Source organism: Corythoichthys intestinalis, chromosome 9 (assembly GCF_030265065.1).
Source record: "Corythoichthys intestinalis isolate RoL2023-P3 chromosome 9, ASM3026506v1, whole genome shotgun sequence".
Lineage (NCBI taxonomy): Eukaryota > Metazoa > Chordata > Actinopteri > Syngnathiformes > Syngnathidae > Corythoichthys > Corythoichthys intestinalis.
The window spans coordinates 40,036,315-40,061,945 of NC_080403.1; the positions used below are offsets into that span (position 1 = coordinate 40,036,315).

General features: G+C 40.9%; 2 protein-coding genes across 3 annotated transcripts in view; one reads left to right on the forward strand and one right to left on the reverse strand.

Annotated features, from left to right (window-relative positions):
* The window catches only part of tacc1 (transforming, acidic coiled-coil containing protein 1), a 75,570-nt gene that overhangs the window by 37,647 nt on the left and 12,292 nt on the right, over positions 1-25,631 (reverse strand). Inside the window, exon 1 of one of the 2 annotated variants that reach the window (XM_057845574.1) lies at positions 22,469-22,766. The exons of the other annotated variant lie outside the window; for it this stretch is intronic. Within the exon in view, the coding sequence (XP_057701557.1) occupies positions 22,469-22,536 (68 nt within the window). The 5' untranslated portion in view covers positions 22,537-22,766. Of the gene's footprint in view, positions 1-22,468; positions 22,767-25,631 lie in introns of those variants that run through there. 2 annotated transcript variants of the gene reach the window in all.
* On the forward strand, positions 1,527-24,853 carry aggf1 (angiogenic factor with G patch and FHA domains 1). Its single transcript, XM_057845577.1, has 16 exons — positions 1,527-1,629; positions 1,714-1,784; positions 1,935-2,126; positions 5,996-6,095; positions 6,170-6,375; positions 6,489-6,620; positions 9,168-9,359; positions 12,500-12,917; positions 13,122-13,224; positions 13,317-13,368; positions 13,444-13,545; positions 17,356-17,521; positions 17,604-17,683; positions 17,754-17,881; positions 17,948-18,047; positions 21,537-24,853. Exons 3-16 carry the CDS (start codon positions 1,941-1,943, stop codon positions 21,783-21,785), a joined length of 2,214 nt encoding a protein of 737 aa, XP_057701560.1. The 5' UTR covers positions 1,527-1,629; positions 1,714-1,784; positions 1,935-1,940; the 3' UTR covers positions 21,786-24,853.

The window sequence follows — 25,631 nt, forward strand, 5'->3', positions numbered from 1 at the left end:
TAAAGTTGTGAATGTTCTATTACTAATTTACTGTAGTTCCTTATTTGACATTGGAATGTATTCCTTCTCTCCCAACCTCCTGATATCTTGGCATCATTTTGTAACAGAATACATTAAGTGCTGCTGTGATAATACACTGACTTTATGCAATAGTGAAAAGTACATCATCTGAGTGTATAATACATGTACTACATACTTTAAAGTTTAAAACCGTTAGGAAAGATCTAACTTTATACAGCCCCTGCTCACAAGTTTCAGCTATACTGAGCAGAGGCACACGTGGCTCATTTAGAGCTTTCACATTGAAGCACAAAGGGTGGAGTTAGTCCTTATTTACCGTCTGGATCTGAAGAGACATGCAGATGGTTTTAGGGTGATTGTCTGGAGGTTGCAGTTACTGTCTCATAACCCGTACACACTAAGAGAAAATTTGTGAGCTTTTGTGAATTTTTTTTAAGGGTCAGTTGCTCATTAGTGTATGGAAGTCATAAGAGAAGAAACACTGTCTCATCTAAAAATGGCATTGATAAACATTAGGAGGGAGTATAAGGAAACTGTGGACGAAAAAAGGACGTTAAAAGCTGTAGTCACCAGAGAGCTGGTTAGAAGTCTGTGAGTGCACAAAGATTTTGTACACAACTCAAAAAAGAAAAAGAAAAAAAATGAAAGGCTCACATTTCAAATTCTGATACTGTGTGGGAGGAACCTGCACTGTAATTTTGAGTGTCTCAGCAGCCAGAAGAAAAAACAATCTGACCATCTCTAGCATTAGGTTTTCTTCAGTAGACACAATTTGAACTTTGCAGTAAACAAAAGTAACAAATAGCATGTTTATGATAAAACTTTTTTAAATCTAACCATCCAGCGGTGTTTCAGCGATAGTCTGTCCTGTATTACAAATGCATAACAAACACGCATAAAGCATAATTACATATTTATGTAGCATTTTCACTCTAAACCTTTGTGGATCCATGTCACTTTTTTGCTGGTACTAAATCCAAACAAAAAACATGAACACAAATGTGTGCAGTGTCTGAGAAAAATGGGGGGAAATTTGTCAAATTAGGTAGTATCTTGCCAGAAGGTGTAAAATGTAGACAGATCACTCAAGTAATAAAATAGTAATAGCAGCGGAATACATATAGGTATAGGAAATAGTAAAATGAGGTTTTTACCCGGCTGGTCAGAAAGCAAAATGTGTGCCACAGTGCCATTTAGTGGTAAGAAAATAACATGACTGCAATTTTTAGATAGCTGGTCTCTATCATATGAATCAAAGTTTAATCTCCAGACGATTATGATTATTTGACTAAAAGATGAAAAGTCTTACGAGTGGAGTTTAGAACCCCGAGCACCTTCTACAAGTTATAAATGCATCAAATTTGAGGATGACGGGTTTTTTTTCTCCCAGAATTTATGATTACGTAATCGATCGTTTCTAAAATTAACAGTAATAATTTTGCTCGACAGATGGCGACAAAGACATTGTAACATTATCGGTGTATTAGGCGGACGACGGAAGTCCGCCAACCTCGAAAAAGAATAACATCCGGTTTGGGGCGTTTGAGTCATGTTAGTTAATGGCGGCCGCGTACAGCGTTGTCTGTCAACATCTTCACGGTTTTAATTGTAACTGTCTAATTGTAATTAAACATGTACTCGGGTGTGTTGAGAATGCGGGGTAGTTACACGATATTTATGTTCAACTTACAGGTTGGGTCATGTGCCGCCGTGGTGTTTGGAAAGTCACGGTTTAAGCCAGCCGACCGAAAACGACGCAAACGGTGAGACTTGTGCTATCGGCGCATAATACACTGTACAATAACTACACGCGACTTGCTGTGCAGCCGTACTACAGCGTTACAGCCACCTTTCATATACAACAGTTTTTTTTCTGTCTATCTGCAAGGTTAAAGCGTAACTTTGCCTTCCAGGTGAGAATGGAGGACGAAGACGGAGAGAAAGACAGCGGATGTGAAGTCGCCGAGCTCCGTCTTCAAGTGGAGTCGTTAAAAGAAGAGCTGAAGGAGTGCAAAACAGAGCTGGCCAAGTTGCAAAAGCAACTGAGTCATTCCGAGAGACTGCAGAGGAGCACGGACAGCTACAACGAGGATTTGCGGAAACAGGTCTGAATTTGGCAAATGCTATTTAATTCAAACACTGTCAATACAATTTCGGGCGTTTTTGAAAAGGCCATTCTTATTGACAGTATTGAAGACAGCAGCTTTCCATGCCAAAACTGTGTGTGCTTGGAAATATTTTTCAAATTGGTCAAAGTAAAGTTGTTCCGTCTATTAGAGCTGAATTCATACATTTATCAATCCGCTTCAGCGTTATTCCAATTTTAATAGTGCATTAACCATTTCCTTCACGAATTTTATATTTTTTTCTTGTTTTGACTACGTTCATAGTGGACAGTGGTCCCAAACTTGTGGCCCTAGGGGCCAATTATAGCTCATAGGACAATATTTTGCGGGCCCCATTTGACATGTGCCTGCACATAATTTGCGATTGGCATTTTTTTTTTAAATGGTTTTTTAAATATAATGAATGAATTCAAGGATCCACTTTGTGGGAAAAACAACAATATAAATAGTAATAAATATATTTTTTTAAAAAGCAATAAAATACAAAGTAATGAAATATCCAAACACTGATCCGGAGGGCTTTACATAGTAAACCATCAGGCAGTCCGGCCTGTATTTCCCCAATGTAATATGTGATGTTCTGTCTCGTTTACGCATTTTGTTACACATGCTGTAATAACAAATTGAAAAAAGAAAAAAAAATACAACTCTTAACGCTAAATAAAATTGAAAAATTAAACGAAACGTTTAAGAAAAAGAACATTGTAATAAATTAGCCACAAAAAAAAAAAAGAAATTTAGATAGGTATATTATATATATTATTATATTTAGGGTATTTTTGCTCTGGGAGTTTTATTAATTTATTTGTTTTCTAAATCTCTTGGGACGTCACTGAGCTATACTCTTTGACTGCCGTTCACGGCAATAGACGTCCCATCCATTTTAACTGGGAGTTGAAACGGATTGGGTGTCTATTGCCGTCAATAGGTACGTTCAATAACTATTTCTCTCTTTTACTAACTATTGCAACACTTGCACTGTGACCTGGGCTGGTGGTTAATGAGTTAAGGTAATTCGGGATGTCCCGATCACATATTTTTGCACCCAAGTCCAAGTCAACTGATTTTGAGAATCTGCCAATACCGACTCCCGATCCGAGACAGAAAAAAAGTGTTGTTAAAAAAATTAAAATGTTTCAAACATGTCACTGTCCCACCGTGCTGCCTACATCATATGAATTATTTTCAAACAAATGTGGAAAAATGCTTTTCTTTATTAAAAGCTTGAATGAGTTCACTCAAATCTGCTCACACTGCTGAGAACAGCCGCTCACTTACACACACACACACAATGAGTTGCCACAGCAGACTACCGCTATTGTTTAACAAGCTAAACAATGATTGACGCATTTAGCGCCTTTGAGGGTAGCGCTCCCAAGCTTCTCTGCCAAGATCAAAGAGGTACAGTTGGGAGAACAAGTATTTGATACACTGCCGATTTTGCTGGTTTTCCCACTTGTACGCCATGTAGAGGTGTGTAATTTGTATCGTAAGTTCTCTTCAACTGTGAGGGACGGAATCCAATACAAAAATTCAGAAAATCACATTGTATAATTTTTAAATAATAAATTTGTATTTACCTGCATGAAATAAGTATTTGGTGCATTACCAACTAGTAAATATTTCGGCGCTCGGTTCTTTTTTAAGAACCCCTCCTGTTCTCCACTCATTACCGGAAGTAACTGCACCTGTTTGAACTTGTTACCTGTATAAAAGACACCTGTTCACATGCCACAATGGCCAAGACCAAAGAGCTGTGTAAGGACATCAGGGATAAAATAATAGACCTGCACAAGGCTGGGATGGGCTACAGGAAAATAAGCAAGCAGCTTGGTGAGAAGGTAACAACTGTTGGAGCGATTATTAGAAAATGGAAGAAGTTCAAGTTGACGGTCAAACTGCCTCGTTCTGGGGCTCCATGCAAGATCTCACCTCGTGGGGCATCACTGATCATGAAGAAGGTGAGGGATCAGCCCAGAACTACACGGCAGGACCTGGTCAATGACCTGAAGAGAGCTGGAACCACAGTCTCGAAGAAAACAATCACAAACACATTACGCCGTCACGGATTAAAATCCTACAGCGCACGCAAGGTCCCGCTGCTGAAGCCATTGCATGTCCAGACACGTCTGAAGTTTGCCACTTACCATCTGGATGATCCAGAGGAGCAATGGGAGAAGCTCATGTGGTCGGATGAGACCAAAATTGAACTATTTGGTCTAAACTCGGGTCGTCGTGTTTGAAGGAAAAAGACGGATGAGTACAACCCCAAGAACACCATCCCAACCGTGAAACATGGAGGAGGAAACATCATTTTTTGGAGCTGCCTCTCTGCCAAGGGTACAGGACGACTGCACCGTATTGAGGGGAGGATGGATGGGGCTATGTATCACCAGATCTTGGCTGACAACCTCTTTCCTTCAGTGAGAGCCCTGGAGATGGGTCGTGGCTGGGTCTTCCAGCATGTCAACGACCCAAAGCACACAGCCAAGGCAACTAAAGTGTGGCTCTGTAAGAAGCATCTTAAGGTCCTGGAGTGGCCTAGCCAGTCACCAGATCTGAACCCAATAGAAAATCTATGGAGGGAGCTGAAAGTCCGTGTTGCCCGGCAGCAGTCCCGAAACCTGAAGGCTCTGGAGAAGATCTGCATGGAGGAGTGGGCCAAAATCCCTGCTGCAGTGTGTGCAAACCTTGTCAAGGACTACAGGAAACATTTGGTATCTGTAATAGCAAACAAAGGTTTCTGTACCAAATATTAAGTTCGATTTTTGTGATGTATCAAATACTTATTTCATGCAATTAAATGCAAATTTATTATTTAAAAATCATACAAGGTGATTTTCTGGGGTTTTGTATTAGATTCCGTCCCTCACAGTTGAAGAGAACTTATGATACAAATTACAGACCTCTACATGCTTTGCAAGTGGGAAAATCAGCAAATTCGGCAGTGTATCAAATACTTGTTCTCCCCACTGTAATTATAACTTAGAATATATGTCCACTGTAGAGACCACTGAAAGGGCTAAATGCTCCTTTGATTACTATGGACTAAATGGGAAACTGGGATATTATTTTCACTATCATTCAAAATACTATCTCAGCACTGACCATAACTTTTTGGACGCTATTTTTAGGAGGAATTTCAACAGCTTGAATTCAACAATTAGATATGATATGCAGTTGCCAATATCTTGATTGACCCTCGGCAAACTTATAAATTAGGTAATTAAGTGAAACTACAATGAGATGTGTCACAAGCTAGCAAAATCTAATTGTATCCTAAGAAGTCAGCTGGTGGGAAACCTGTTAAATGTCTTCTATTTATCTTTTATAAAGTGTTCCGCAAACAAAATGAATATAGTATTTTAGAGTGTATTTCCTTTTCTCGGTCAGCCATAATCATGATAAATGGCAGCTTCTGAATGGATATTTTCTTGTTTTGGGACTTCACACATTTGCATCCAAGGATCCTATACAAAAATCATTCAATACTTTGGTAAGAATATTTTCTTACATTCATGCGTGTTAGTCTTTTATACCATGTGTATCCTTATTTTTACAAGTGCTTGTACCTGTCCAGGTTGTGTACTTTACGATGGGGTTTCGTTCTGATCGCTGCAATTTAAAGCTCCATAGGTTTAAGAATTTTTTAATCATCACTATGAAAAAGGATGAAAACTAGCAAAGAGGCAATGTTTATTATTATTAGCCGCTGTGCAATCTGGTTTATTGTGTTCTGTTCTTAACCCTGAAACCGCACATCTGGACCTTTGGAAAAAAGGACCAATTGAATGTGATTTCGCAGTTACAAACATGAACTCTCTTTATTTCTGACTACCAAATTACAGGTGAATCAACTGAGTGCAGAGATTCACGAGTGGAAGAAAAAAAATAAAGACAAAGTTAATGTTGAAACTCAGACAGAAGAATATGTTTGGTCTGAAACAGGTATATTTTTACATTTTACTTATGGGCCAACCCTTTCTGTTTAGTAAAGGTATCTCACTGTGTTTTCTTCACAGACTACTATAACTACTACTACGGTGAATACTATCAGAACACCAAGGCTGCCAACTCCCAGGACGGTCAGGGGGCCGATATGGTTGTGGACGCACCTGTTGGAGAGGACACAAAAGAAGGTCCAACAGTGGAGCAGGCAGGCACAACACAAGGCACAGCTTCAGATGTGTCTGTTCAACCTGATAGTACCGTAGTAGCAACTGCAGAGGTGTGTACGCAGAGCTCAATTGCTTGCATTACCCCACTGTTAACTCCTATAGCATAAAAATTTAATGTTTCGGCAAGCTATTTTTTTAGTGTGTAATCCTATATCTCCCCTAGGAGGGTGATGCATCGTCCATTGCAGACATGTTGAGAGCCACCGCTGAGGAAGCCATGACACAAACTGGCTTTGTATTTGATGAGACTACTGGCATGTACTATGACCACAGCACTGGCTTCTATTACGACTCGGTTTGTCAAGTTTTTGTCTGGTTTTACAATGCACTGAGAAAGATTTTTTGCCACAGTTGCAAAGTTAGTACATGTGTAATGATGATAAAAATAGAAGAAAAAAAACAATGGCGTTGCATATCTTTTGATCAGCACTGTTCCTTTTCCAAATAAGAATTCAAATCTGATGCGTATTTTGGAAGCGCCAGATACACGTTCATGTAAATTTACAAACTTGACTACCTAAACAACTCAAACTGACATTGTTTGGTGAGAGCAGGCAATCTTATTATGCGTCACTTAAAATATGAAAGTTAAGTTACAGTTAGAGTTGGGCATCGTTTGAAATTGAACGATTCCGATTCTGATTCTGATGTTTTGATTCCGGTTCTGAACGATTCTCGATTTCGATTCTTTTAAGAGGCAGGGTAAAAAAAATTCATTAAAAAAAAAAAGAGGCGGGGTCAAAAAATGTATTTCAAAATTTTAATTTTTATTCATGTCTTAACTAATGGGTGATTTTTTTAAAAAATTATATGAATTTAAAATTATCGTTATTATTTTAATAATTAATACAATTAATATGAAATGTATGAATTCTATGAACTTTTCACAGGGCTATTTTTAACTTGTATATAAACATCGTGGCACGGTGGCTGAGTGGTTAGCACATCCGCCTCGCAGTTCTGATATCAAGGGTTCAATCCCGGGCTTCGGCCTTCCAGTGTGGAGTTTGCATGTTCTCCCCGTGCCTGCGTGGGTTTCCTCCGGGAACTCCGGTTTCCTCCCACATCTGATTGAACACTCTAAATTGTCCGTAGGTATGAGTGTGTGCGTGAATGGTTGTATGTCTCCTTGTGCCCTGCGATTGGCTGGCAACCAGTTCAGGGTGTCCCCTGCCTATTGCCCGTCGTTAGCTGGGATAGGCTCCAGCACCTCTGCGACCCTCGTGAGGAAACAGCGGAATGGAAAATGAATGAATAAATATAAACATCAGTCTTTGAACTTGAATGTGATGAAGTTTCTTTCTTCAGGAGTGCATTTTCACAAAGGTGTTTATTTTTCAAAAGCTCTAGTCATTTCGCATCGTCTATTTACATGATATCGACCATAGCCCGATGTAAGAATACGACTTATTCTCGTACTATTTTTCATCCATCCATCATCTACTTAATCTGGGGTCGGATCGCTGGAACAGCAGAAGGCAGACGCAATTTATTGTTTTACTTACCTTTCTGACTGGTTAGAGGACTGGCGCGGCACTCAGCTATGCTACTCTGCACGCTATGAAGCCGTAGGTGTTTAATCACACTGGTCGTGCAGTAACCTTTGCATAATATAGTTGTGTTGGAAATGTTGCACTGGGCTTTTTTTTTTTTGTAAAGTTGAGCCACACTTTTGAGCGCCGCCACACCGTGTCCATGGTTGTAATCAAGTTGCAGTGCACAAACACGCTCTTCTTGTGGCTTCTTCATGGTTTTTGCCAGCAATTTTTTTCTGCTCGGACCATCGGAGTGTTAGACCCGTGTCCCATCGATGTTTGATGCCCGACCCTAGTTACAATGATCCCTCCTTACTTCATGAGTCAAACTTTTCACCCTCAGTCCATCGTTTCAATTAAAAAAAAAAAAAAAAACGATGAGCTGTCCTAAGCCAATAGCAATAGTCTTATTCTCCATCCCTCCCCCCGTCTCCCTGCTTGTTGTTGGTCCAACAGTGAGTGCACTGGAGTTGCTTATTAAAGTTAACAATGATTGACACATTGATGCTTGATCTTGCCAGAAACAGAGCTTCAAAGCGCTGCATTTATCAATCATCGTTTAACCTGTTAAACAGTTGCTGTGGCAACTCCTTGTGTGTTAGTGAGCTGCTGCAGCGTATTTGAGTGGAATCACTCAATGAAGCTGAATCTGAATATATACATTGAACACACAATTTTTGGGGCGGGGGGGTATTTACTTTGCGATTTTTCCACTTATCGCGGCGGGTTCTGGTCGGCATTAACGGTGAAAAACGAGGGATCAGTGTATATGGAGTTTGTCACTTTTTTATTCGCAGCTGCCACCTCCGGCCTAAAGTGTAACTGCACCCTGGTGTGACATCGTGCGTATGGCTGTACGAGCACCAACATGATGCAATGAGTGTTTGGCTCATCAAATCAGCACCAGTAACCTAAAAACAGCAAACGTGATTGTTTACTGTTAGTAGCAAGTCTTAAGTGGGTTACAAAAGTGGGTTATAGAAGTGTTTTTGCCAAGTGGATACAAGGCAGAGTGGAACCACTGCTGCCTTGGGCAAGTGCGTATTCACCTGGACACTATTGAAGGGAAGAAAAGGGGCTTTTTGGGGCAGTCTCTGTTAAAATGTCAGGGCTTTTGAAGTCATTGGTTGAGCATGCATGGAGTAAAAAATGTTTTTAACACTAAAATTTCCATATAGTACCTTTAAATATATAGCAAACGATTGTCCATGAATTGGAAATGTGGGAACGTTCAATGGAATTCTAGGCTCTATCACTAACACATTTCACCTTTTAGAACGACTCATTTGGTACGTTTTTTGCCTCAGGTCAGCCAGCTGTACTACGATAACAACACAGGCATTTACTACTATTACGACGCAGAAAGTGGACGCTACCAGTTTCATTCCAAAGTTGAGGTTTCTGCTGTGCAGAGTGGCGATAAAGACGATTACACGACTGAAAAGAAAGGCAGATGGTTCAAGAGGGGTGCAAAGAAATCCTCGCATCACCGTGATCAGGTAAGTGACAGAAGGCTCAAACAAACAGGCCCATTAAAATGCAAGTTGACTGCTGGCTTTAGAATGACCATAGCAACTGGACTGTTCGCATTCTTAGAATTTCATTTTGGTCTCAGTCTTCAAATGCATGCCATCGTCCCAATCTGCCAAAACGTGCGACTCGCTGACTAAAAGACTATTCCTCCGACCCAGGTGCACGAGCTGACTAGGTCGTTGGCTAATATGAAGATTTTCTCAAACTGGAACACTGCTTGCCACAGAGGTACATATTTTTAATCACCGACCCTAGCATTAGAGTTCTCGTAACACCTTTTCATCATCACAACTGGACTTTTATCACCACCATTAGAAATGAGTTTGACCCCTACTCCCACCCACCAACTTATGAATTGCCTCAACACCGTGTATCAACTGAAAATAATTCATAAATAAGGTACATGCTTTTTGTATTGCTCCACCTAATGTTGTATACGGTACAATTGTTAAAATGTTTTCCAACCAAACTTATTAGCTAAATCTGAGAATCTAACACACTCCATGAAGGTCTTTAAACAAATGTTGCTGCGCTCTAGTAATCAGCTGCTGGTATTCGAAATGTTCTAACGCAGGGGTCCCCAACGACCGGGCCGGTCCGTGGTACATTTGGTACCGGGCCGCGCAGAAATTATAAATAATTTATTAATGACTGCATTCTGGTCGATTGACTTTGGACTGTGCCGCTTAACACACCAATATCCCTGTCTACTCTAGATATACAACTACAGGATAGGAGGTCACCATAGAAATGCATTGATTGGACTGTTAGCAGTACATCTTGTTTTTTTTATATCTATGTGCGCTTGGCCTCGATAATGACGTAGGTCGTCGCCCATCACATTAGTTCCCGGAAATAATTAGCCCCCACACTAGAATGACTGAAAAACAGACCTCTTTGGACAGGTTTTTTACGGGGAAAAGGTAACCTGACGAGCCAGAAGATGAGCCTAGAACCTCGAAGAAAAGAAAATCTGTGCTACTTCCCAATCACTAAAGACCCGTATGTGAATAAACCAAGTGATTCGAGCATGTCTGTGCAACAGGAATATCAGCTTGTAGAGATCGCAAATCACGGCGACCTTAAACGTACATTTGAGAAAACAACTCTACCGAGGTTCTGGATTAAAGTCATTTCGGAATATCCTGACATCGCTAGTAGAGCACTGAATACTTATCTTTGTGAAGCGGGCTTCTCTCACTCTCCCATCTCGGAAACATCTCGTCGCAACGAAACAAGCTCATGCCTCCCACTGATTCAGCGGGTGAGTTGTATTTTCCCTGCACTTAACACGACGGGGCTAAAAACAAATGTTATTTTATATTTGCTGTATTTTTCTGCCGCACATTGCCGGTGTTCTGACAAATTTGGCATGTGCGTAACATTAAAAATGGCCGCGAATACAGCGATTCCAAAGTACACACTACAAACTTTCTTTAAAGAAAGGAACATTAAGCTACGTTTGCCATGTTAGCTGCACACAACAACTGCACGCAGCTCTCTCACTTAACGACTTAGCCGTGTAGTTAAGCATTCATTTACGCCATTTTTGTGTTGCACATGTATGTTTATGATGTAAATATTTTTTTAGCACTGTTGGATAACATTGAGAGTCCAACTGAATATAAAAGACTGCTTTTTTCACCGCCACAGAAGCTTTGGGAGCAAAATTTTATAGGGTGAAAAATTTTACAGAACACGGGTCAATGAAAAAAAAGACCCAAATCACAGGGGTCCGTGGTGCAGAAAAGGTTGGGGACCCCTGTTCTAACAGTATTGCTGGTGCAATGGCAAGGTTCTTATTATTACAGGTAGTCCCCGGGTTAAAAACGAGTTCTGTTCCTACGCTGGCGACGTAACCTGAATTTACGCGCAAGTCAGAATGAACCCTTTAAGTGCCCCTACAAAATAACTATTCAAAAAGTCCAAAAGTATTGTATTTTATTTAATGATGGAGGATACACTGCCCTCTGGTGATAGCATTGGGTCTGGCTGGACTGTAAGACTGAGAAGCAGGCTCAGACATTGTATGAATAATGGATAGCTGCGGTCTGGTTTGGCCCACATAAGGCTGTAAGTTGTTTCAGGTAATATATGTTTGTGTATGCATTTGTAATGAAGTTTACAGCTACAGTTTGTGGAATTGCATGTGATCGATTTGCTATCAGAATTGTAAATACGTTAGCATTCGTAGCATTTAAGCTAGTGGACTTTTGTTTGGAAAATTAGGCTAATTTAATCTACTAAATTTACATATTGATCAGACTAGATGGACGTTTGAACACCAATTGTTTTGTGTCAAGTGTTTTATTGTTGAAAAGCTTGTCGTTTTGAACATAAGTTCATATTTGTGTTACAGCTTTACAAATTGTCAAAAGTGGAGGAAGTAAAACGCACAATTGCCTTGTTTGCTGTCTGTAAAGCGAAGCAATTTCTCACATTTAGTGAGGACAGAACATGCCATATTAATAAAGTAGAAAAATAAGCTACTGTAAGGTACAATAAGGTAATTTTTATGGGTCTAAAAAACAAAAAAACAACTGGAAACAAAATGGCGGACGAGACTCAGGTGGCATAAAGTCGAAATCGCGTAAGCCGAGTACGCCGTAACTCGGGGACTACACGTAGTGCACAGTCTACCATCAAGATAGTTCGTAAAGCTTTATTCCAGCGTAACAAGGTACATATTGCTGCTTCATTTATGAACGAGCTTTAGTTTTTGTTTTCCATCACATTCACTAAATGAGAACCTACAGTATTAAGCCCGTTCATGCCATCTTTTAAATGCATTTCTGAAACATGACCTTGCAAATAGGCACGATCTACCAACTATATTGGCATCAATTAGACATGTACAATCAAACGGCACTTGCTTAACTTTAACTATAGTTCCGGTACTAATGTAGTAAATAGGACATAAAGCTTTGGTTTTAATTGCAAAGGTCTGAACTCTTTTCATAAAATGGGGCCTCTCGTGAACTGCCTTTGAAGACTGAGACTGTAAATCTAAAATGAAGTGCAAAATCATTTTGGATCTCCAAAGCCAGCTGTCTCCCTACCATCGAACAACATTAGACCATCTAATTTGCAAATTGTCTAATGTCAGGAGTACGCATTTGATGACGTGAAATCGGAAGAAGAAGAACAGCAATCGAGGCGCACTTCAGAATCCCGAAAAACGAGACGACGATCTCGTAGTCCTGAGTCACGAGGAAAAGACTATAAAAGGCGAGGGGAGAGGGACAAGTCTTCCTCCAAGAGAAAAAAACATAAAAGCGGTTCAAACCATGACGAGAAGCGAAGATCAAAGAAAAAAAAGAAGCGGTCCAAGTCATCGTCACGCAAGAAGTCGCGTAGCTCGCCCGCTCGGAGTGATGACTTGGAGGGTAACAGCGAGGCTGAGGAGGGGGAGCTCACAGAGTCCGAGAAGGAACAATGGGAGTCTCCCCCCTCTGTTTCTCCGTCTCCTAGCTCGCCTCGCAACCACAGCCCAGAGTCTGAGATGGAGAGTCAGTGTCGGGCAGGTGAGCAAGCAACATGTTGCATCAGCACATGCTTCCAAGATCTTTTAGTCCAATTACAGGAACCAGTTATATCTGATAAGTAAAATAGTGCCATTTTTCCCTTATCTAAATTAGTTTAAAAATGTCACAAAAAATTGAGATGGACATTGTAGAATTTAATGCTGAGCTGTTAACAGGCCAACTCTGATTTTGTCATTGTCACAGCGCTATGGCCGCCGTGTGTTAGAGTCACCGTGGTCCGCTCTCCGGTGCTGCAGGTTGGCACCTTGTTTATCATCACTGCTGACTCAACAGCCACCATAGGCAGGTGTGTGCTGTTTTCATAATAAGGGAGAATCATCACTTCAGACTTCAAGCAAAACTCAAGGAGTCTCCCCCAAAAAATTGTCTGTTTTGCAGAGAGAAAGAAATGGACCATGCCATCCGGATACCAGATATTGGAGTAAGCAAGGTAAGTTTGTAACATTTTAATGACTCCTATGTACATTATGAAAATAATGCTTAGCAATTCTCTCATTGGCTTTAGTTCCATGCTGAGGTGTATTTTGACCAGCAGCAGCAGAGCTACATGCTAGTGGATCAGGGAAGTCAAAATGGAACGGTTATCAACGGAAACAGAATCTTACAGGTAGTGTTCCTGTGTCATGTTTCACCTACTGCGTCCTCGTACAGATTTTTAACCGAATGTAATACTTGCCTCATGGAATGAAGCCTAAAGACTGTTTCAAACTTGCGGCAGCCTAGCATGAAGGGTTCAGCGGCAACCCATTTATTGTGCACAAGGGAGGGCACTTCTCGGCAAAAGTGAGCGGTAGGCAGTTTTTTAGGGCGGAACGGGACGTTTTGAATGAATTTGGGCCAAGAAGCGGGGCCTAAAATAGAGCGCCGCCATGCTGACGTCAACTTCACATCCAATGGCAAAGGGGCAGGCGTACTGATATCTGTGCTACAGTGTTGTTTTGGCAGCCATTTTAATTTTCGTCTCAGTCTTTTGGACGAAAATACTTAGTCATATTTTAGTCATTTCAAAATGTGTTTGTCTTCGTCTAGTTTTAGTCCAGTACTTCTCAAATAGTGGGGCGCGCCCCCCTGGGGGGGCGCAGAGCGATGCCAGGGGGGGGCGCATGTGACCTCGGGGAACATGCTTTTTTATTTATTTATTTTTTTTTTTGCCGTACTGGAATAAAGTGTACTTGCACATCCACTCAGTGGGTGGCAGTGGCGCTCTCATTTTCAGCTAAGCACACACAGAAAACAGGTATGAAGAGCAGTGTCCCGCCGCCGTTTTCGAAAGCCGTTTTCCGACCAGACTCACTCACGCAGCGACCCACTGTCTTGTCCGGTTCTCACGTCGCCGCCCAAGAAGTGCCATTTTCGGCTTGGGATCGTCACGACGACCGCCCTCACCTACGGTTCTACCTCGGCCGCCGAGAATGCGCTTTTTTCGTGTCGTTTGCCTTTTAGAACGTGCCGAATATTGCCAACAATCGTCCTGCTTTGTCAGTGTTAGCATGCTCATTACAAAACAACTCCACACCATTTCAAAGAAGGTAAATACTGTGAGCAGCAAAAATAAAAACTGTCCTTCTGTCCAAGGACACTCTTTTTTTCTTTTATTCAGTTTTGTTTTTTCGGTCAAATTTTTTGGCATATTGTCCTCGTGAGTGAATGTTTCTAATCAATTTTAATTTTTTATTATTTACTGATTTTATTACATTTTATTTTTCTGTATCAAATGGTCAAAAATGTACCTTGAGTGTATTTTTTACAGTTTGGATGTGACTTTTTTTTAAAATTCAGGCTAATTGATGCGCGTCAAGTCTTCTCTGTTTCAAACAAAACAATGTTAATAAGGTTATACTTTATTATAAGTTGATCTATGTTACTTTTTTTCTTTATTAGAAAAAAAGGACACAATGTTAGGCAGATGCGTATTTATAATAGTAATTTTATGGACAAATGATACTATTTACAGTGGCGGCAGAGAGTTTGGGGGGGACGCGAAACATTTACGTCTTCCTTGGGGGGGCGTAACAGAAAATAATTGAGAAGCACTGTTTTAGTCAATGAAAACTCGAATTTCATCTAGTTTTACTCGGCAATTCTCAAATTGTTTTCGTCTATTAACTTGAAAAGTTTTAGTCCATGAATGAAAAAATAAAAGATTTTCAGTAATTTCAAATGAACATGACAGACGAGCACAAGCAACATTAAATATTTAGCCAATATAAGAAAGCAAAATTTACCAAGCAGCACCTGACAATGACGCTTATGCCTCATCGACTGGTGTATAGGCATGTGTGTGGGGCAAGGGGATCGAGGGAGGGTACATAGCACGTCACATGATTGACACAACCAAACACTTATAAATACGTGCTAACTACACATCAAATAAGAAAATATCACACATTGTGAAATTATGACGGAACTATGGCAAATTTCCATCTCGTTCTCGTGTCGTCAGACGACAACTGGCATTAATGTCGTTATGTTTTAGTCTCCCAAGACACGTTTTCAGCGCGTCATCGTGACGTCATCGTCATGAAAAAAATTGTTCGTTGATGAAAACAACACTGCTGTGGTATTAGGCTGTTTTGGTGGACGGATGGATATACGCAAACCACAGCCAACGAAACCTTGATAAATGGGCTGTTTTAAAGTTTTACGAGCTCTGGGACACTCGCAAAATGACTCTCATACCTCTCCCTGCTAAACTAAATGGTACCTCGATGTGCGGTTGTGTGGAAATGTAGTTCACGAACAACAACAAAAACTATTCACCTTCTCACCAAAACTCGTAAAACTCTTTACGCGGCTATTATAATGCCCCCTACTCCTTGAAATTGGAAAAGTCGCTATTTTCTTGTGCAACAATGAAAAATAAACACATTGGTATGTGGGACTATAGACTTCTTAATAGGACTAGCTGTTAGAGATCCCTAATATTCCACACATCAATCAAACTGGACATGTCATCTTGGGTGGGGTGAAATTTGGCAATGATCACGTGGTGCCACAAGCGCACCACAATGTCAGTTGCTTGCCTCAGACATCATTGGGTGTTTTGGCCACTTACAACAAGACACCCTCTGCTGAGGAAGGCTTGCCACAGGATGATCAGACCCGGGTGTGTGGTGTGCGGTGGCACCAAGCACTTATTTGGCAGCCCATGTTGCATCTCTATGTTTCAGCCACAACCAGTGACTGCTCCATTCTGCTGTAGTGGCAAGTTCTATAATTGCCTTCCGTTGGGCCTGGCCTCTGATCCCTACTTCCTTCAGAAGCCTTGTGGTGGACCTGGCTACAAAGCCTATCTATACAACCGACCTCCACTGGACACACCTTCACATTCCAGCCACTCCTTTCTGCTTCTGCTAGTAAATATGCTTGCGGCTTTTCACATCCTGGCAACATCTACGTCAGGCTACATGGCTCCTCCCGTTGTGTGCTTGCCGTGGACCGTTCTTCACAATGGGCAGACGCTAGTATGAAAAGGCCTTAATGCTTAATAGTTTAACTCTGGTCAGTTTTTGTACCCATCTTTAAGTAGGGGTGTAACTAAATATCAAAAAAGTGATTTATCGTGTTATCGTTTTAAAACGGGGTCAATGTTTGACCAAAAAAAAAACCAACAAGTTGCTCTTAAAATCTTCCACCATAATAGTTTCTGTTAACTCTATGGCTGCCATTGAACGTTCGTTCATTCGAAACCAGAGCATTCACAGTGACTCTTTCAGATTTTTGGGGCATTTACAGGTCACTTTCTGTTCATTTTTGGGCATTTACAGGTTACTTCCTGTTGAGTTTGAGTCACTGCCTATTTATTTGGGAGATTTAGGAGAGGCAATGTGGTAATTTTGGGTCTCTGAATGTGAGTGAATATTTTCAGTCACTTCTTGTTGATTTTTGGGGCATTTTTTGGGTCACATCCTATTAAATTTTAGGTTACACAACAGGAAGTGACCCAATAAATGCCGAGAAAATCAATAGGTAATGACCTGAAATGGACCTAAATGACCTCATCGCCTGGCATTGGCTGCCACTGACGGCCGTAGGAATGGGAGGGACTCATTTGAAGAGAAGGAGGTGTTCATTTGCTGCCACCCTCCCATTTCAAATGGATTTGGACGTCTACTAGTGATAAACTCACAGCAGAAGGATGAAGATAGCAGCATGTTTTTCTGTTTATTAGTTTTGTAAAATGATTTCCTGAACAATAAATTGATAATCGTTGTATCGCCATATCGTGAGATCGTCATTATCGTGAGTTTAGTATCACAAATCGTATGGTGAGATACCAAGAGGTTTCCACCCCTATCTTCAAGTGTGGGAGGCATACCAATATTACCTCCAAAAATAATGAACCTATAGCGTTCGGGTCTGGAACTTTGAATGATTTGAATGATTATTTGAATGATTTCTTCTCATTTGCTCATAGCCCAAAACCAAGTGTGAGCCGCAGCCTCTGGCGCATGGCGACGAGGTCAAGATGGGAGACACAGTGCTGTCCTTCCATATACACACAGGGACCGACACCTGTGATGGCTGTGAGCCGGGCCAGATTATGGCTCACCTCAGCAAGCACAAGAAAGAGGAGATACCAGGTTGTTTATCCCCCCCCCTTAAGAGCGTATCTGTTTGAACTTGAGCTTCGTTTGTCATCTACTATCTACCCCCACTTCACAGGGCCTCCGCTACCCAAAGAGGATAAAGAAGTGCTGAGACAGAAGGAGCTGAAATCTATGAAGGCCAAATATGGCCTCCAGGTAAACTGTGCTCTCTGTATTTGAGCATTATAACATCGTCCTTCATTTGAAACGCTTTTTCCATCAACAGAGTAATGAGTTTGAAGAGGGCAAAGCCCTGAGAAACCCAAAGTACAAGGACCGAGCAGAGTCTCGACGTCAGACAGTGGGCAGCGAGGGGCTTTTCCAACAAGATGATGCTCCTGCTTCTGTTCATGTGTAAGTTTACAATCACTAGCTCTAATATGTCAGTAATCCAAATGATTTAATTTTCCGCTCTCAAAGGGAGATCAGCGAAGTCAATAAAGGAAGAAAGATGCTAGAAAAGATGGGCTGGAAGAAAGGAGAAGGATTGGGTAAATCGGGAACTGGAATGAAAGACCCGGTAAGATGTTTTATAGCAACTATTCAATGTTGAACACCGTCCATTTTGACATCCAAGTCAACCCCACATTTATTCAAATTAATTAAAAAAAAAATACGTGCGAAATAATTACAGGTGGGAATCTTGGGGCACCTAACAATTCGATTACGATTCAGACGCTCCGATTCAATTATAAATCGAATATTGATGTACCCCCCCACCCCCGCACTTTGAATGTTTTGTGCATTAGTTCCATAATTGTTCAAAAATCCTCTCAGGCTAAACGAAACTAATATTTCAGTATCAAGTTAACAGTTAAGAACAGTAAATAAAATACTTAAGTCCCCATTCTGTATCAGCACCTTTAACCTACATTCAATTAATTTAATGTTGTGAATCAACCGTTAAAGTTGTTAAAATTACTCCCGTTATTTCATAATTTCCCTTCTGTCTACTTTCGACATGTGAAAGTTTTAAAACTGTTTCATCATTTAAAGATATTCAAGTTCAGATTTTGCCGATTTAGGAGTATTTTAGATAAAAAAGTTGATTGTTTGCTACAGCAGCCTTCTAGAGAATTCTACTGCTTTAAGATGGCGGCTGTTTACTAACGCCGGCAAGTCTGTTATATCACATCTAGTTCTCTATACATGTCCTAACCAGTGTTGGGAATAACGCTGTTATAAATAACGGCGTTATTTTTTCAGTAACGGGGTAATCTAACTAATTATTCTTTCCGCCGTTACAACGTCGTTACCGTTACTGACGGTCAAAAAGGGTGCGTTACTTACTTTAAAGAAACTACCAGCCGTAGCGAGTCTACTCGGTTCTGTTTATTTGTCATCCAAGACTTTGGGTGCATTCAGGTTGATGGCAATGAAAATAGTAAACACACATAGCCTACCTTTGCAAGAATGATGGAGTTGCTGTTTGATACGGTCATAATGTGCAGATCCTACACCCATCTGCAGCAAAACTGTTCGTGGCTTTGTAGCGATTTGTAATTTCGGAATCGCTGATGATTTTAGTAACATACACCAAACAATAAATACAGCAGAATGTCCATTTCGCGTAATTGTGGAAGCCCGTCGACATCTTTACTCCATTTGTCTTCGGCTTGCTCGTAAGGGTCAACATTGTTCACATCCTTAAGTTTGATCACATATATGTTCTTCGCCTTAGTAACGAGTTTGTCTCTTTATCGAACTATCAAGTTAAAGTTTAATGTCCCGTGAGCCAGACCTGCTTTCAATATGGCTGCGTTGTTGTCAAATCTCACGTGAGCCCCCATTCTGTGACGTAAACGCTCGAGCCTAATGGCGCAGGTACTTCAGAGCTGGTGTTTTCACACACGCACCGGAACAGCGCGTGTGGCAAACACACACACGCAAAACAGATGCATAGGGATATATTGGCAGAGCATTCAGAGGAAAGTTTGTCCTCTACGAGGTGGAGATATAAAGGAAAGAACGTGCATGGTAAAGTGTAATTTATGTCCCGGGGCAAAGCTTTTGTCGACATCTATGGTAAGCAATTCAAATCTGTTTATTTTTGTTGCACTTCAAGTGTAGGATAAATTAGTTGCTGGTGAGGTGCCATAAATATTACAAGATTCTATAACACAACTACCTGTCTGTATTCAACTGACTCGAATACTGCTTAGAAAATTTCAAATTCTTTGACATACAACAACTTCTTTTTAAAGTAACGGAAATAGTTACTTTCCCTGGTAACTAGTTACTTTTACTATAGAGTAATTCAGTTACTAACTCAGTTACTTTTTGGAAGAAGTAGTGAGTAACTATAATTATATAATTATAATAACATGCTGTGCCCCCCCTGCCCCAAAAGTCAAACTCCACCTATGCATCACCGAAACAAGACAAACGAGCAGCAGCTACGCATTTTCTTGTCTTTGCCAGTGACTGTAGCTGGAGGAGAGCGAGCCTTCAGTCAAATGAAAATAATAAAAAAACTACCAACGCTCCACCATATCACAGGGCAGGCTTAGCAACCTAACCATGCTCTCCATTGAGCGTGGGCTTGCTCAAAAACTGGATTTCACTGATGTTATAACTGACTTTGCTGTCAAAAAATCTAGGCGCATCACTGTTTGAGGGCTTGATAACCCCAGGGCTGTGGAGAGGCAGGAACAGGATGTGTAGTTATACTGTTTTGTTGCTTAGCAGGCAGCCATAGCACTCTCAGTTGTATTGTAGCATACGTACATGGGAAAATAGAAGGAAATTGTTTATTTATATTGTGTCATTAATTACTTCTTTAAAGTAACGTGCCCAACACTGGTCCTAACACTGCCGTCGTCTGTCATTTCGCATCCAGTTCTACATATATGTGTTTCTACAGTAGCCGTATGTGGCCGTATGTATGCAGCAACTGAGCGTTGTCTGTAGCAGCTGTCGGCCGCAGTCAAGTATTGTTTTTTTATCTAGCGGCATGAGTTGAACATGATATTTACTCTCGGTCCGTTCCTCATGGCGTCCCGAACCGCGATGACTGTGTTTCAATAATCGGAATATGGATGTTTGTGAATCGTTCTCAAATCTTCCACTGCCGAATCGCGAATAATCTAAGAATCGAAAATTTCACACGCCTCAAGAAATAATGGTGATGGAAAATTTGTCTTAACTGTGTGAATCTGTCACTAGCATCAGAGGTTGCGCTAGACTTTTTCGTTGTCTGTCATTTTGACTGACAGTGTCATAAAAATCCGGTCATAATCTATTTTTACCTGTCACTTACATTTTTAAAATGATAATAATGACATATTCAATAGTACTTAGTTTTCATTCATTTTTAATTAATATTCAGTCCGAACAAGCTTAACGAGGCAAACAGACAGCGGAGTGCACCAATCAGCGACGGGCAGACGTGCCGTTAGCAAAGCGACGAGGGCAGGACGAGGGACTTGCGCGTGGAAGTAAACATACGAGGAGAACGGAGTTTATTCAACATGGCTAGCGCGTGACAGACTGTTGTCAATGACTCGTGTCGATGTGTTTTAGCTCATTTAAAACTGAATTTAACCGCGGATTGGAACATATTCTCGGCTCTCCCGTCGCCATCCGTGTTGATGTAGAGACGACTTTCGGCGAGCAAGAGTAACGTTGCTCGTGAAGAACACGTCACGCAAATAAACAAATCCGATTTGTCAATTGATTTTGTACCTACTCGAGAGGCTGTGTCCCAGACTTTTCTCTCAGTGTTTGAAAAATACAGGGAGAACAGTCTGGCCGTGCCAGGCAAACACTCAGTTGCCTTGACATTTTTCAGAGTAAGGCCAACGACGTCATGCATCAAGAGAGACAATAGCTAATTAATATGCTCACTCGCCACCCTGTGGTCTGGGGTGTGATTTGCAACCTGTCAAAATGACGGATGGGCTTCAGTTTTTTCCGTCACCGTTTTAAAAAACTGGTCAACGACGGAAAATATTCGGTTAACGCGACCCCTGACTAGCATGTAACTTGCAATTCCTCTTCCATTTTTCAGATTCAACTAAAAATTCGGAAGGCCCAGTCAGGACTGGGAGCGTGTGGCGCAATGTCCCTGGATGACGCCTCACTGACCAGAACACAATCCCAGAAGAACTGGGAGAAAGCTCGTGAGAGATTTGCGGACTCGTTCCAGGCGGATTCGCCGTCGTCCAAAACGCAGTGCGCGTCCCCTAAAGCGTGGGTCAAAGCAGAGCCGGAGGTTGCGGACCCTCTTGTTAGCGTTGATCCTGAGACCCAAAGTTAATCATTGCGGGTAGATATGAAATCCATGAATGCCTGCTAAAATTGCCATCATGCACACAATGCCAAGACAGCGCTCTGTGAAGAGAACTCAGTGTGAGGGTTCAACTGGCAACTGGTAGCCATGGATCACTCTAAACAAATATTGACACACTATGGTTCTATTTCTCACAGCGAGGTCATATTATGAGGAGACAACTGTGGACATGCATAGATGTGCAGCGCAACGTTAAAGAAAATGTCAACATAATTCCAACTTTATCCGGACCGTGACAATGTATGTTAATACCAATCACATGAAATTTTTTTTTTTTTTTTCATTTTGCACATAAAACGGCATACTTTGTCGGGTTGTTCTCATTTCTGTTTATGCTTTCTTGTTACTACTTGTGCTCAGACACATTCAGGCATAACACCCTTGGACACGCAGCCTGACAGTCAGGAGGTGTTTGCAGTCTGTCTGTTTGCAGCCTTATCTACACTCTCATGTTCAGGGTGTGGGAATAGTTGCATGTGTACACTTGAATAGGACAGTTACACCAGATTAAAGTAACAAAAAAAATGTAAAGGCAGCTACTGGTTAAGTAATGTGACTTAAACACATTTACAAAGAACTGCTCATGCAGAATGTAGAGAGTACAGGTTAAACCAATGACAGGGGTAAATTAGGTGACTGATTGCACTCACGTGACGCTGTTTGTGTGACTCCTGCTGTTGGCTCGCCTGATGCTCTTCTGACTTATCGTGCCGCCCATGATCTTGCTTTCGTCCAACGAACATGGACCCCGAAATCCGGGTTTCCTGACTTCACAGTTGCGGAGCTTCTTGACCAATACTACCAAGACTTCTCTGACACTTGACAGGTGACTTGCGCCCTCACGGTATTTCTTCACTCCTCAAGCTGTTCCCTTCCAAAGTCTCCTCCCTCATTTCAGCTCTATGAGCTGCGAGTAAACAATCATCTTGTCATGTTGGTGTTAAACATGGGAGGGATCATAGGCGGAGTGGCATGATGTTCTTTGTGTGACTCACAAGGTTGAACAGGATTTTTTCCCCCCTTGTTTCATGAAGCTGCCTGTGACTTTGATGAATGTAGATTGACTAGTTTAAGACACTTTTCAAGTTATTCCAGACACAAAGCCTTTGTTTTATCAATTGGTCTTCTCAGAATAAATCATTACCATTTAAAGTGAGTCCTCCAAAGCTACACTGATAGAAGTGTTTGAGCATCATCTTTTGTTGGCAGACAGATTATCTTGATGCCGTAAACTGTTGTGCAACCCATACAGTATAACTTGACATCTGTCAATTGTCACCTCTCAAAGTAAGAATATGACACCCGAGGCAATTTGTCATGTCTACAGAAGGTGCAGAGATTTTCTTTTTTGAGAGGTAAGCACTGGTATGCTTAACTTTTGTCGTGTACGGGGTTTTTCAAATAAAACTAGTACTGCACAGTTATCATAGGAAAAGGCCTTGTTTTTCTAGCTTTGATGATGACGGGTCGGGAATCTTTTTGACTGACAGTCAAAAAACTGTACAGTTTGTATGTGTGCATGTATATACAGTGGGATAAAAAAGTGTCAACCTTTTGGAATTTTTCACATTTCTGCATTAAATCACCATCAAATGTGATCTTTGTCAAAATCACACAGATGAAAAAAAGTGCTTTAAAACCACCCAAACATTTATAGGTTTTCATATTTTAATGGGGATAGTATGCAAACAATGACAGAAGGGTGAAAAAATAAGTTGGTGAACCATCACATTTAATATTTTGTGGGCCCCCTTTTGGCAGCAATAACTTCAACCAGACGCTTCCTGTCGCTTCAGATCAGTCTGGCACATCGATCAGGACTAAGCCCATTCTTCTCTACCAAACTGCTGTAGATCAGTTAGATTCCTGTGTTTTCTGGCATGAATCGCTGTCTTTAGGTCATGCTACAGCATCTCAATGGGGTTCAAGTCTGGACTTTGACTTGGCCACTCTAGAACGTGTATTTTGTTCTTCTGAAATTGATTTACATCTGTGTTTTGTAACATTGTCTTGTTGCAACATCATCCACTTTCTAGCTTCAACTGTCTTGACAGCCAGCCTCAGGTTTTCCAGCAAAACATTCTGATAAACTTTTGAATTCATTCTTCCATTAATGATTGCAAGTTGTCCAGGCCCTGAGGTAGCAAAACAGCCCCAAATCATGATGCTCCATCCACCATGCTTCACGTTGGGGATGAGGTGTTGATGTTCGTGAGCTGTTCCATTTTTCCTCCACACATGATGTTGTGTGTTACTCCCAAACAATTCAATTCTGGTTTCATCAGTCCACAAACTATTTTGCCCAAAATTTCTGTGGAGTGTCAAAGTACCTTTTTCAAAACATTAAACTAGCAACAATGTTGTTTTAGACAGCAGTGACTTCCTCAGTGGAGTCCTCTCATAACGACACCATTCTTGGCCATAGTTTTACATATAATTGATGTGGGCATGGGGATATTGGACTGTGCCAGTGATTTCTATAAGTTAAGCAGACATTCTAGGGTTCGTTTTTACCTCTCTGAGTATTCTGCGCTGAACTCTTGGCGTCATCTTTGGTGGACGGCCACTCTTTGGGAAAGAAGCAACAGTGCCAAACTCTCCATTTGTAGACAACTTCTCTGACTGTCAATTGATAAACATCCAGACTTTTAGAGATGATTTTGTATCCTTTCCCAGCTTTATACAAATCGACAATCCTTAATCGCAGGTCTTCAGACGGCTCTTTTGACCGAGCCGTGATGCACATCAGACAATGCTTTTCATCAAGACAATTCTTGCCACATGTGTGTTTTATAGTGGGCAGGGCAGCTTTAAACCACTCATCAGTATTTGGGCACACACCTGAATTGAAATGTTTGGTAAAAATTGGTTTCAATTGCTCTTTAAGTTTCCTTAGGCAGAGGGTTCACTTATTTTCCCATCTTCTGGCATTGTTTGCATGCCATCCTCATTAAAATATGAAAACCTATAAATGTTTGGGTAGTTTTAGTAAAAGCAAGTACTGTATTTTCATCTGTGCGATTTTACCAAAGATCAGATCACATTTGATGGTGATTTTTGTGCAGAAATGTGAGAAATTCTAAAAGGTTCAGATACCTTTTCATACCACTGTAAATACAGTACTGTGCAAAAGTTTTAGGCAGGACACCTGCCTAAAACCTTTGCACACTACTGTATATATATCTTATAATGGGTCGAAATTATTTTTCGAGCACCTTAGACAATAATTTGCTTTGCATATAATAATTAAAAAATTATATATATATATATATATATATATATATATATATATATATATATATATTTACAGTTGTGGTCAAAAGTTTACATACACTTGTGAAGAACATAATGTCATGGCTCTCTTGAGTTTCCAGTTATTTCTACAACTCTGATTTTTCTCTGACAGAGTGATTGGAACAGATACTTCTTTGTCACAAAAACCATTCATGAAGTTTGGTTCTTTTATGACTTTATTATGGGTTAACAGAAAAAGTGATCAAATCTGCTGGGTCAAAAATATACATTCAGCAACACCAATTAGCAATTTTGGTGACTTAGAAAGTTGTGTCAGTGAAATGAGCTTCATAGCATGGCCTCTTCTTGTGAGTGATTATGAGTGGTGCGCTGGTGACTTCTCTGAGGCCATTTAAATAGGGCTCATTGGATGCAAACGCTACAATGGGAAAGTCAAAGGAGCTCAGCATGGATCTGAAAAAGCGAATCATTGACTTGAACAAGTCAGGAAAGTCACTTGGAGCCATTTCAAAGCAGCTGCAGGTCCCAAGAGCAACAGTGCAAACAATTTTAAGTATA